Source organism: Pan paniscus, chromosome 8 (genome assembly GCF_029289425.2).
Source record: "Pan paniscus chromosome 8, NHGRI_mPanPan1-v2.0_pri, whole genome shotgun sequence".
NCBI lineage: Eukaryota > Metazoa > Chordata > Mammalia > Primates > Hominidae > Pan > Pan paniscus.
Window position 1 is genome coordinate 104,664,603 of NC_073257.2, and position 14,109 is coordinate 104,678,711.

The 14,109-nt window shown below is 38.1% G+C and overlaps 1 protein-coding gene across 1 annotated transcript in view; it reads left to right on the forward strand.

The window, feature by feature from the left end:
- KIF11 (kinesin family member 11) overlaps positions 1-14,109 on the forward strand; it is a 62,009-nt gene that overhangs the window by 33,735 nt on the left and 14,165 nt on the right. The window contains exons 11-17 of the mRNA XM_003825362.4: positions 2,014-2,101; positions 3,394-3,582; positions 5,387-5,594; positions 6,534-6,706; positions 10,098-10,223; positions 10,301-10,459; positions 12,705-12,811. Of these exons, the coding sequence (XP_003825410.1) occupies positions 2,014-2,101; positions 3,394-3,582; positions 5,387-5,594; positions 6,534-6,706; positions 10,098-10,223; positions 10,301-10,459; positions 12,705-12,811 (1,050 nt within the window). The remainder of the gene's footprint in view (positions 1-2,013; positions 2,102-3,393; positions 3,583-5,386; positions 5,595-6,533; positions 6,707-10,097; positions 10,224-10,300; positions 10,460-12,704; positions 12,812-14,109) is intronic.

A 14,109-nucleotide genomic window follows, 5' to 3' on the forward strand; every position in this document is an offset into this window, starting at 1 on the left:
TGGAGTGCAGTGGCGCCATCTTGGCTCACTGCAAGCTCTGCCTCCTGGGTTCACGCCATTCTCTCGCCTCAGCCTCCTGAGTAGCTGGGACTACAGGTGCCTGCCACCACGCCCTGCTAATTTTGTTTTTGTATTTTTAGTAGAGACGGGGTTTCACCATGTTAGCCAGGATTGTCTTGATTGCTGACTTCGTGATCTTCCCGCCTCGGCCTCCCAAAGTGCTAGGATTACAGGCGTGAGCCACCGCGCCTGGCTGTAGAAGATCCATTTTTAATAAAAAGCTAATATATTTAATCAAAAGACTATTAGAATTAACTCTTCTCTTACAGCTCTTTTCTAGCTTTTCCTTTAGTCAACAATATCTCTAGCTAATATGTTAAGGGAATTTGTATTCACGGAAGAATCTTTGTCATTTAAGCATAATGTGAAATAGAAAATTGTTGGTTGTTATCAAAGAATTAGATGAGCAAATACAGGCATTCATTTCTGAAACTTACTAATACTCAAGAAATCAGAGACCCATTAAAGTAGGTTTGGAAGACCTGTGAGCTTTGCGCTTGAGAAAAGCATTCTCTATTTTACTTTTTATGACTTCTTTTGACTTTGACTTCATCTTCTGATATTTTTGTTGAATTTCATTTCTGCTGTCAAATTTTTAGTTTCTAAAAACTCTTTTCTGCCATCCCTGTCTCTCCTTTTGAAAAATATAGCATCCTTTTATTTTATAGATCTATTCCTTATCTCAGAAACATTATTAATGTTATTAAAGTTTTCTTTTATGTTTTTCTTTCCTTTGGGATCTTTTTTTTCCCTGTTGTGATAGCTGTCATTTGTATTTATTTTCTTCAAATGTCTAGTGATTTTTGGCTGGCAATTAAGATGGATTAGAAGCTTTGTACATGGGTGAGGATTATGGACCTGTAAGTTCACTATAGATGAAAAAGTGGTGATCTCAGTCTTAAGTCTGGGCTTCCATCAGATATCATTCTTTGTTGGATTTTTTTTCTTTTGTTCTAGCCCTCAGTCTTTCCTGAGAAGATTTGCCCAGTTTGCTTGGAGATTTTTCTAGCTGCTGCTATTTTTTGATTAGAGTGGGTATAGGGGGCTGAGGATTCCATCATTTAGTATGTAGATTTACACTTAAATGCTCATTTCTAGTCCCTAAACCTTCTACAGTCCATGATGTCTAGTGAAAGTGAACCTGGAAATTCTGCTGCAATTCCTATAGACTAGTGGCTGTCAATGGAAGTGGTGTTGGGGGACTGGTGGTGGTGGGTGGTTTTGTCCCCCAGAGGACATTTGGCAGAGTCCAGTGACATTTTTTATTGTCATGACTTGGATGGTACTGAACATCCTAAAATGTAAAGGACATCCCCACAATGAAGAATTATTTGATCCACTAGTGCTGAGGCTGAGAAACTCTGCTCTAGAGAGTAATCCTTTGTTCTCATGAGGGTTATGCGGTGGGGTGAGAGTGGTGTTTGTGCGTGTTGCAGCAGCAGGGGGTGTAATTGCTCTGTATACATACTTTAAGTCTCAGTTTTTAACCCCTAATCTTACCCCTTCCTTCTAAGATACCTGATGCCTTCAAGTCCCACATTTTTCCAGCGTTCTGTGGGGCATATTTATATTCTGTATCCCTGATTATAGACACTTAGGTTGCATTCCCTCCTCTCTCTACTTTTGAGTTATAGTCCGTCCTCTGTTGGCTTTCTAGCTTCTCAAATCTGGCACACACATGCTTTTCCCCTCATAGGTAGGGATTCTTAGTTTCAGAATTGAGGGCAAGGGAAAAATATTTCATTTATAAAACAAAGACAAGGAATATAATTTGTTCTTTGTAATTTGTATTTATTGCTTATTGACACAGGTATCAAGTGACACTTGGGTATCAAGTGATGGTGATAAATGTTGGAAATGAGTTTGTGTAGCTGTCACAATTGTGTTAGAATACATTTTGTAGGAGTTAGAAAAAAATATTAACTGTTAAACTCATATTAAACTTTATTTTAGAGTCATGAGTGGAAAATTAACTGTTCAAGAAGAGCAGATTGTAGAATTGATTGAAAAAATTGGTGCTGTTGAGGAGGAGCTGAATAGGGTAAGCATTTAAAATGATATTTACTGTTATGTGAAAAGCAAATATTGAAAGAAAATTTTAGAATGAAAGATCTAATATGTTTTCCTTCAAGATTTTTTTTTTTTTAGACGGAGTCTCGCTCTGTCACCCAGGCTGGAGTGCAATAGCGTGATCTCGGCTCACTGTAACCTCTGCCTCCCAGGGTCAAGCAATTCTCCTGCCTCAGCCTCCCGAGTAGCTGGGATTACAGGTGTGCACCACCATGCCTGGCTAATTTTTTTTTGTATTTTTAGTAGAGACAGGGTTTCACCATGCTGGCCAGGCTGGTCTTGAACTCCTGACCTCATGATCTGCCCATCTCAGCCTCCCAAAATGCTGGGATGACAGGCGTGAGCCACCGCACCCAGCTCCTTCAGATTTTTTTGGAAAAAAAAAAAAAAAAAGATTTTATTTTGCTGACCCTTATACTGAAAGTAAGTTATATCATGTTTTTTTACTATCATTAATCACATCAAAAAAGCTGACAGCTTATATTAATACAACATTATAAGAAATTAACTGAATTGTTTGATTTTGTTATTGAAACTACAAAATAGTGAATGCTGAAGCATTTTTGTTAACATGTTTATCAGGTGAAGGAATACACATACTGGGAGAGACTGGATGTTAAATAAAAGTAATATAACTAGGGTAGGCAAGAGGCCTGACCTTTCAGGGCCACCCTCATATTAATACCTTTATTTATTTATTTTTAATTATTTTTTAGAGACAGGGTCTTGCTCTGATGCCCAGGCTACAGTGCAGTGGCGTAATCATATCTTACTGCAGCCTCAAACTTCTGGTCTCAAGCAACTCTCCTGCCTCAGCCTCCTGAGTAGCTGGACTTCAGGCATGCACTACCATGCCCGGCTAATTATTTTATTTTTTTGTAGAGATGGAGTCAGTCTCGCTATGTTGCCCAGGCTGGTCTCAAACTATGGGGCTCAAGTGATCTCCTGCCTTGGCCTCCCAGAGTGCTGGGGTTACAGGTGTGAACCACCTTGCCAGGCCACATTAACACTGTTATATTCAAATCCATTGACAATGTTGAAGGAAACTGAAGAATTAATAATACTACACCAAACCTATTATTTAATCTCAAAGTGTTGAGTAAGATTACAGAAAGAAACAGGATGACATATTTGTGTTAACCTACCGGGTAACTTCTTACAACTTTTGCATGGAAATAATTTGTTTCATTTTTCTAATCTTATGAACTAGCCAGATATCCTACCAGCCAGCTCAGTGTTTTTTAAATTCTATCTTATATTTAGGTTACAGAGTTGTTTATGGATAATAAAAATGAACTTGACCAGTGTAAATCTGACCTGCAAAATAAAACACAAGAACTTGAAACCACTCAAAAACATTTGCAAGAAACTAAATTACAACTTGTTAAAGAAGAATATATCACATCAGCTTTGGAAAGTACTGAGGAGAAACTTCATGATGCTGCCAGCAAGGTTTGTCCCTTGTGTTGATTTGTACTCATATTAAGTAGAGAATGGGTAGAAAAAATTTTCTGTGCTTTAGCATTAAATATTCTGTTTATTCACCCCAAATGGTATTTCTGTCCATTTAAAAAACATTATTTTACTATTTCATCCATATTTTTCTCACTGGAGATGTCGACTTATGAAAAAACTACTCCTGCTCCTGGAGTTTTGAAAATAGAACATAACTTAGCCGGGAGTGGTGGCTCACGCCTATAATCCCAGCATTTTGGGAGGCCAAGGCGGGTGGATGACCTGAGGTCAGGTGTTCGAGACCAGCCTGACCAACATGGAGAAACCTGTCTCTACTAAAAACACAAAATTAGCCGGGCGTGGTGGTGCATGCCTGTAATCCCAGCTACTCGGGAAGGCTGAGGTGGAAGAATCGCTTGAACCCGGGAGGCAGAGGTTGCGGTGAGCCAAAATCACACCATTGCACTCCAGCCTGGGCAACAAGAGCGAAACTCCGTCTCAAACAAAGAAAAAGAAAATAGAACATAACTTTATAATATATTTTGTAGACATTTAGAATAGTGATGCTGTGATGCTTTTTCTTTGTGGGGATGATTGAACCTAATTAGTCATTAAGAATTTAGTATGTTCTGGCCAGGCATGGTGGCTCACGCCTGTAATCCCAGCACTTTGGGAGGCCGAGGTGGGTGGATTGCTTGAGGTTAGGAGTTCGAGACCAGCCTGACCAACATGGTAAAACCCCATCTCTACTAAAAAAAAAAAAATACAAAAATTAGCCAGGCGTGGTGGCACATGCCTATAATCCCATCTACTCGGGAGGCTGAGGCAAGAGAATCACTTGAACCCAGGAGGCAGAGGTTGCAGTGAACCGAGATCATGCCACTGCACTCCAGCCTGGGTAACAGAGCAAGACTCTGTCTCAGAAAAAAAAAAAAAGAATTTAGTATGTTCTGATGATGAAAGATGTTGAAAGTATTTAATTTTTTATTAGTTGTACTTTTTTTTTTGAGACAGACTCTTGCTTTGTAGCCCAGGCTGGAGTGCAGTGGCATCATCTCAGTTCACTGTAACCTTTGCCTCCCGGGTTCAAGCGATTCTCCCGCCTCAGCCTCCCAAGTTGCTGGGATTACAAGCGCCTGCCACCACACCCAGCTAATTTTGTATTTTTAGTAGAGACTGGGTTTCACCATGTTGGCCAGGCTGGTCTCAAACTCCTGACCTCAGGTGATCCACCTGCCTAGGCCTCCCAGAGTGTTGGGATTACAGGTGTAAGCCACCACGTCCGGCCATTAGGTGTACTTCTGAGGAAATAGTAGAACATAGAAGGAAAAAAATTTTTGAGGAAGCATAATTATTGCAATAACTGAAAAAATCAGTTTTCCTTGCTTGTGTAGATGGCTACAGGAAGGGAAGTAAACATTACTGGGCATCTGGATAAATTAGCATGAGTTAAAGCATTTCTTCTGATACAATGTCTAAAATTGACTTTTTTTTTTTTTGAGACAGAGTCTCTCTCTGTCACCCCGGCTGGAGTGGCAGTGGCACAATCTCTGGCTCACTGCAACCTCCACCTCCCAGGTTCAAGCAATTCTCCTGCCTCAGCCTCTTGAGTAGCTGGAACTACAAGTATGTACCACCACGCCCAGCTAATTTTTGTATTTTTAGTAGAGACGGGGTTTCACCATGTTGGCCAGGCTGGAAAATTTACTAGTTCTTATCAAGATAAATCCTTTTGTAGATACTTTCATCAGATTCCTTTCACCATATCCATTTTGTCTAACACTTATTTTTAAAAATATAGCTGCTTAACACAGTTGAAGAAACTACAAAAGATGTATCTGGTCTCCATTCCAAACTGGATCGTAAGAAGGCAGTTGACCAACACAATGCAGAAGCTCAGGATATTTTTGGCAAAAACCTGAATAGTCTGTTTAATAATATGGAAGAATTAATTAAGGATGGCAGCTCAAAGCAAAAGGCCATGCTAGAAGTACATAAGACCTTATTTGGTAAGTTCAGGCTGTTCTGTTCTAGTCTTGATGTGTTAAGTGTAATGTTGATTTCAAAACTGATAATTTAATTTTGTGAAACATAGATGACGGTGTCACCAATACTCTCTACCATGCACAAACTATTTGTTCAGGGTGAAGATTAATGCTTTTATTGTCTTTGAATTAAAACAAATCTTTTTTCCCTCCCCACCCTCCCTTCTGTTTTCTATAAAATGTTACATTTATTAAGTAACTAAGTATATAAATGTTAGAAGTGGAAGTCCTCTTTTTCCCTGACTCTGGCTCCTGACCCTGGGTCATTGACCATAGGTGTTATTGTTAAATTTCTTGGGCCTTTTTCTAGAAATTTTTTGTGCATAAACATTCTGCAACTTTTTTTAGGGGGGGCATATATATCTTGATGGTTTGCTATATTGTCAGAATATGTTTGTGTCTCATTGTTTTTAACTATTATCTCCCTTTAGAAAAAAGTATGTTTATTTAGTGTGAAATACTATCCTCATTATGGAAAATTTGGACATCCAGAAATATAAAAATTTTAAAAATCATCTAGACTCTAGTCTCACTAAGCCAAGCACTATACATTTTGGTATTGATTTCCAGTTTTTTTTTTCTTCTGTAAACTTACCATAATTCTGTATATTATTTTTAGTTAGAGATTAATTGTAGAATATTCTAATTCTTTGTGTACTATGAATTATAGTTATGGGTCTGATACACTTACAAATATGTTAAGGGCTTACAGAGCACTATAGAAAATTGTAATGTATATTTAAATATTTCCTTGCTTTGTAGTGAGCCAGTTCTTTTAAGCTCGTTATTACAAATTCTACAACAAGGGTATACTTTTGCCAACTTCTTTGAAATGGTTTGAACTGTATTTAATATATTTATGTCAAAGTTTACATCTTTCTGTTTTTTGTTTGTTTGTTATAGGTAATCTGCTGTCTTCCAGTGTCTCTGCATTAGATACCATTACTACAGTAGCACTTGGATCTCTCACATCTATTCCAGAAAATGTGTCTACTCATGTTTCTCAGATTTTTAATATGATACTAAAAGAACAATCATTAGCAGCAGAAAGTAAAACTGTACTACAGGAATTGATTGTTAGTACATCCTTTAAAATATTTTTGAAGGGTTGCATTTGATAAGTATTTGATAAAATATTTTGAAGGGTTACATTTGATAAGTCTTTATAAACAATGTTAACTGCTATTCTTTCTTCTTGAGCTTTACTAGACACAGTCATAGACACGTCACTGTGAGAGACTACATATATATATATTTTGTTTTGTTTTGTTTTGTTTGTTTGTTTTGAGATGGAGTCTCGCTCTGTCGCCCAGGAGTGCAGTGGCGGGATCTCGGCTCACTGCAAGCTCTACCTCCCGGCTTCATGCCATTCTCCTGCCTTAGCCTCCCGAGTAGCTGGGACTACAGGCGCCCGCCACCACACCCGGCTAATTTTTTGTATTTTTAGTAGAGACGGGGTTTCACCGTGTTAGCCAGGATGGTCTCGATCTCCTGACCTTGTGATCCACCCGCCTCGGCCTCCCAAAGTGCTGGGATTACAGGCATGAGCCACCATGCCCGGCCAGCCTCTCCTTTTCTTTATTTGTATTTATTTATTTTTTTCAGCCTCTCCTTTTCTCGGCTCACTGCAACCTCTGCCTCCTGGGTTCAAGCAGTTCTCTTGCCTCAGCCTCCCGGGTAGATGGAATTATAGGCATGTGCCACCACGCCTGGCTAATTTTCGTATTTTTTTTTAGTAGAGATGGTGTTTTACCATGTTGGTCAGGCTGGTCTCAAGCTCCTAACCTCAAGCAATCCACCCACCTTGGCCTCCCAAAGCGCTGGGATTACAGGCGTGAGCCACCGTGCCCGGCCGAGAGTACGTTTATATTTTTAAAGACAGATCTCTCCACTGTTTATTCTCTCCCAGAAAGATTATTTTCAAATGTATGGAACTAACTTTTGAAACCTTTTTCACTCATGTCTTGTAACATTAGGAGTAGCAGTTATTAGTGAGGCTTCTAATGACTAAAGGGCAAGTTTAGCACCACATGATATCAAGGGACTTGTTAGTTGGCCCAGAAATTGGCAAGTCACTCTTTCCCCAGGGGTCCTGGACCCAACCAGAAGGGGATATTGGGTAGTTGATTTTAAAACTACAGTAATATATGATAGTAATAATGGTGCAAGAAAAATATCTTAGAATTCTGGGGACACATATCACTTCTTAGGGTTAGATCTGTGTGGCCCCTTCTGGGCCATAACTATAAATCTTTTCTCCAGAGTTCTATGGAAGTCACTCATCTAATTGCACTTAATATTACCTCCTTCATACTTGATTTATATATAGTCTTTATTTTATAATTGTATGGTTGGTCTAGGAAGTTCTTAGCCATATAATTTATTTGTTTTCTTTGTGCAGAGTCTTTGCCTCCCTTTTTCAGCTTAACAATATTTATTAAACATTTTCCAAGTAAATACTACAAATGTTAGCTGACCCTCTGCCTCAATTCAGTGCTTAGATGACATTATTTGATAGGTTTTCTCAATCACCCAAATTTGACAAAGTTAAAAGATATCCTGTCAGTACTAACTTTTCAAATATTGATTCATTCATTAAATGGTGGTCTGTATATATACAGGCATACTTCAGAGATATTGCAGGTTTGCTTCCAGACCACTGCAATAAAGTGAATATTACAATAAAGCAAGTCATGAATTTTTTGCTTTCCCGGTGCGTATAAAGGTTATGTTGACCAGGCGCAGTGGCTCACACCTGTAATTCCAGCACACGCCTGGTGGGACAATCAGAACACAGCGTTTATCAGTTACATTTGCTGTCTTATAGGGGTACAGTTTATGGTACCCCAAGACAATTACAATAGTAACATCAAAGATCATTGATCACAGTGTATAATGAAAAAGTTAGAAATACTGCAGTAGTTACCAACATGTGATGCAGAGACAGAAAGTGAGCACATGATATTTGAAAAAAGTCACTGATAGACTTGCTCAAGGTAGGGTTGCCACAAACCTTCAATTTGTAAAAATTTGGTATCTGTGACACATAGTAAGGTGAAGCACAATAAAATAAGCTATGCCTGAATTGATACATTTCTACTTACCAAGTTACAATTTTTGCTTGAATTAAAAGAAAAGAGGCATGTTGCTCTCACAAAATTAGTTGAAATTGGTATGCTAGCTCTTCTTTCCAAAAGAATGTCAGTAGACCTATAAGTATTTACTAATGTATTTCTGTTATACTTCCTCAGCCCTATCCTACCAAAAGGAGCTTAGATCAGGATTTTTTTTCTTTTTATAAATATTTCCAATCTATACTACATTCTTAATTTCCCTATTTCTTGACAAGAACAACATCTTTCACAAGTTCTTCTGATACAATAGGATGTAAGTCATCTCAGATCTTCAAAGTTAAGTACTTCCAGCCCAAGGGCTAATCTTGATGACTACTTGGTCTCAGCCTTTTTGACTGGTAACCTAAACTTGTTTGAAATTTATTTTCTTAAAATATACCTGTAGGTTTTTAAAAATTTATTTTCTTTGTTTGGAGTGCTGAAATCTTATTAACTGTCATTTTCCTCTTTTGAATTCTTCTGACTTCTATTTCATTAAACTATTAAATAGTTCTGGCTGGGTGCGGTGGCTCATCTCAGCCCTTTGGGAGGCCAAGGTGGGTGGATCACTTGAGGTCAGGAGTTCGAGACCAGCCTGGCCAACATGGTGAAACCCTGTCTTTACTGAAATACAAACATTACTAGTAGGCGTGGTAGCAGGTGCCTGTAATCCCAGCTACTTGGGAGGCTGAGGCAGGAGAATCGCTTGAACCCAGGAGGCGGAGGTTGCAGTGAGCCAAGATCACGCCATTGCACTCCAGCCTGGGCCACAAGAGTGAAACTATATCTCAAAAAAAGAAAAAAAGAAATTCTATGTTTTCACTGGGCTTGAAAAAAGAGAAATTATTATATTTATTGTAATATAATAAATTATTGTATTATTGTATTGATTTATCTATGTAGAGTATAAAAAATGGAGAATGGGGCCGGGCGCGGTGGCTCACGCCTGTAATCTCAGCACTTTGGGAGGCCACGGCGGGCGGATCACCTGAGGTCAGGAGTTCCAGATCAGCCTGGCCAACATGGCGAAACCCCATCTCTACTAAAAATACAAAAATTAGCTGGGTGTGGTGGCTCACACCTGTAATCCCAGCTACTCCGGAGGCTGAGGCAGGAGAATCACTTGAACCCAGGAGGCAGAGGTTGCAGTGAGCCAAGATGTTGCCACTGTACTCCAACCTGGGTGACAGAATGAGACTCCTCAAAAAAAAAAAAAAAAAAAAAGAATGGAGAATGGAAATGTAAATTTTAATGTGAATGTTTAGCTACCAAAGTATTTAAGATATCATTTAGAAAGGTTTACAGAAGTGGAAATATTCTTTTTAAAGACCTATTTGTTTATTTCTGAAACCAGAATGTACTCAAGACTGATCTTCTAAGTTCACTGGAAATGATTTTATCCCCAACTGTGGTGTCTATACTGAAAATCAATAGTCAACTAAAGCATATTTTCAAGACTTCATTGACAGTGGCCGATAAGGTAACAAATGCTATGTTCTTAATATCTCAAAATTGATGTGTTGTTTAAGAAGGAAACTCATTTTTGTTTCTTCAAAGATAGAAGATCAAAAAAAGGAACTAGATGGCTTTCTCAGTATACTGTGTAACAATCTACATGAACTACAAGAAAATACCATTTGTTCCTTGGTTGAGTCACAAAAGCAATGTGGAAACCTAACTGAAGACCTGAAGACAATAAAGCAGACCCATTCCCAGGTATGTTGTTTAGCTGACTTGGGGAGTACAGAAAGAGAGTTTTAGGATGATTTGATATGACTTGATAATTAATCTATGTTACACAATCTGAATGCTGTAAAAGCTGAAACCTGAAAATACCATAGCCACTGTTGCTTATAACAGTAATTATTGTAGAACAATTGAGAATACTTCTCTTAATATTTGAAGTTTTGCTACATCTAGAACCCCATGCAGAACCACAATATGACAAAACAGTCCTTTTCTCACATCAAGATGAAAGATGAATCTGGAAAAACATACCTTTAGAGAAGAATGGTTATAACATTTAAAGTGAAAATGTATCTACATTAAAACCTGCTAAGTTGTTTCTAGGATGGCATGGATAGTTGTCTTTCATAAACCAAGTCCTACTTTCTCTTATTTCTGTCTCACTGATAGACATTTAAAACATAGTAAATCGATACAACTTTTAATTCTTATTGATTATAAATGTAATTCATGATTTATCTTCCCTGTAAACTATTCCTCATTATATGAGGCTTTAAACCAAAACCAAGCCTTCAAACCATAATCTGTAAATATCAGATATCTGAAAAACAGCTTCTGGTATTCTTAAGACTTTAATAATGACTGTCTAAAGTTTTATTAAATGAGCTTATTATAATATGACAGAACTCTTATAATAGTTAACATTTATTGAGCAATTCACTGTGTTTATTCCTCTCATCAATATAGATATAAATTCTATTACTAGTCAGATTTTTAATGAGGAAACTGAGACCCTGTGAGCATCTAATAGTATGTAGATCATCTTGCAGAAGGTGGTAGTGATCGTACTACCTGAAAAGCATCCATGTTTGAGTGGCTCTTTTGTGTGTTTTTTGGCAACTTAAAACTGCAGCATTTTCTCATACATCTACATAGGGTATTTCCCTTAAACCTGTTGAGAACTTTTTAGGTGTATATTCTAAGGCTGATCCCCTTTTTATAAATTTGCTGTTTTGAAATGCTTAAAATTGTTAGACAGCTCTTTAAAAAAAAATACAAAAAAATCTGATCTGAAAAGTATCTTAGCATGAATGGTTTGGCTTTCCTGGCTTTAAGGAAGCAAGTTCAGTATGTGAGCTATTTCTTAGGTTTTCCAGAACTTGAAATGAGCACTACTAAAATAATTATGTAAAACTTTGAACACATTTACATATAGATAAATATAATACCTGCATTAGCATTCAAATTATTAATCTGATAATACCTTTGAGACTAGTAAAAATACTGACAGACTTTATTCATAATCAGAATGTTAGATATGTATTGTCAACTGATGTGTTATTCAGAGATACTGGCCAACCAGCAGACTGAAGAGTGAATAAGAATGTTGGATGCATTTTCAGCACTTCTTTGGTCATTAGGATGGCTTCTTCATATTGCAATGTAGCATGTTATATGCCTATAAGAGCTTGTTTTCAAAGATGTAAAATATGAGCAAAGATAAGACTATTTACATTTTGTTAATATGATCCAACTAGGTTCTGTAACATTTTTTAGCTCCAGTAATTGATAATATTTTTGGATTGCTTGACCCGTTAGTATATCACATTAATTTTCCCTTCTAGCAGTGTTATCAGTTAAAAAGCAACTATATATATCTGTCAAAGTGGGTCTTAAACATAATGTGATATATGGGTTGTTTGATTAGTTTTGAGGTACACTGAAAGTAATTTGTTACTTACAGCTAAAATAGTAAAGTTTGCTAATTATTTACTTTTTAAAAAATCCCGGCTGGATGTGATGGCTCATGTCTGTAATCTCAGCACTTTGAGAGGCTGAGGCAGGGTGATCACTTGAGGCTAGGAGTTCAAGACCAGCCTGGTCAACATAGCGAGATCACATCTCTACAAAAAAAATTTGTTTAAATTAGCCAGGCATGGTGGCTCATGCCTGTAGTCCCAACTACTTGGAGGCTGAGGAAGGAGGATCCCTTGAGCCCAGGAGGTTGAAGCTGCAGTGAGCCTTGATTGTGCCACTGCACTACAGCTTGGACAACAGAGTGAGACCCTGTCTCTAAAAAAAAAAAAAAATCCTACATTTTAATATCACTTCCACTGCTTTCCTCTGTAGAAGAAAGGTAAAGTTAACTTTATCTCTTGTCAAGAATTTATATAATTCTCACCTATGGACAATACTTCTTGTTTTGTTATCAGTCATAAAAAATGTTCAAGTGTCATAATTTTAAGTCTCTTCACTTCCCACACCTTTCTTACAGGAACTTTGCAAGTTAATGAATCTTTGGACAGAGAGATTCTGTGCTTTGGAGGAAAAGTGTGAAAATATACAGAAACCACTTAGTAGTGTCCAGGAAAATATACAGCAGTAAGCTATTTTTAAATTCTCTTAAACTTTTCTGTAAGTGTGAAATTATTTAAGAAGAAAAAGCTTTAAATAGTACAAATAATTCCTCTGTGTACTTTCAAATTTCTCTTTTGTTAATATTTTATTATGTATGTGTGTATGTATATATATACATGCATATAAATGTCTTTTCATTGCGTATTTGTGCTCTCTTTTAAGACATTGAAAAACCTGGCTGTTACCCACAATATATTTTCGAATTTCCTCAATCTTAGAAAACACACTAAGTAATTTCACAATTTCTAACCTATATTACTGATGAAAAATATACTAACTAGAGCAGGGTTTGGCAAACTGTGGCTAGCAGGCTGGATGCCTGTTATTGCAAATAATTTCATTGGACACTGTTTACATGTTGTCTTTGGCTGCCTTTGCACTGCAGTGGCAAAGTTGAGTCATTGCATCCAGGTCATTGAACAATAGCCTAAAATATTTGCTATCTGGCTTTTCAAGAAAAAGTTTGCTGATTCCTGTATTAGGGTTTTGTTTTTTGTTTTTGTTTTTGCGACGGAGTCTTGCTCTGTCACCCAGGCTGGAGTGCAGTGGAGTGATCTCAGCTCACTGCAAGCTCCGCCTTCCAGGCTCACGCCATTCTCCTGCCTCAGCCTCCCGAGTAGCTGGGACTGCAGACGCCCGCCACCATGCTAGGCTAATTTTTTGTATTTTTAGTAGAGAGGGGTTTCACCATGTTAGCCAGGATGGTCTCGATCTCCTGACCTCGTGATCCGCCTGCCTCGGCCTCCCAAAGTGCTGGGATTGCAGGTGTGAGCCACCACGCCCGGCTCTGTTTTGTTTTTTCAGACAAAAACAAACAGCCTGCTCTGTAGCCCAGGCTGAAGTACAGTGGCGCGAGTGCAGTGGTGTGATCTTGGCTCACTGCAACCTCTGCCTCCTGAGTTCAAGTGATTCTCCTGCCTCAGCCTCCCGAGTAGCTGGGATTACAGGCACATACCACCATGCCTGGCTAATTTTTTGTATTTTTAGTAGAGATGGGGTTTCGCCACGTTGGCCAGGCTGATCTTGAACTCCTGGTCTCAACTGATCCTCCTACCTCGGCCTCCCAAAGTGCTGGGATTGCAGGTGTGAGTCACTGCTCCCGGCCTGTATTAGAGTTTAATGTTGCTTTGTAGCCTCACTGCTTGCCAGTTCCGCATACTTACCATACACTACAGTCAGACCTATGTTTTCTTTTAGGAATTTTATAACTTTATGGTTTAACATTTATATTCATGATCCATTTAAAAATTTTTATAAAACAT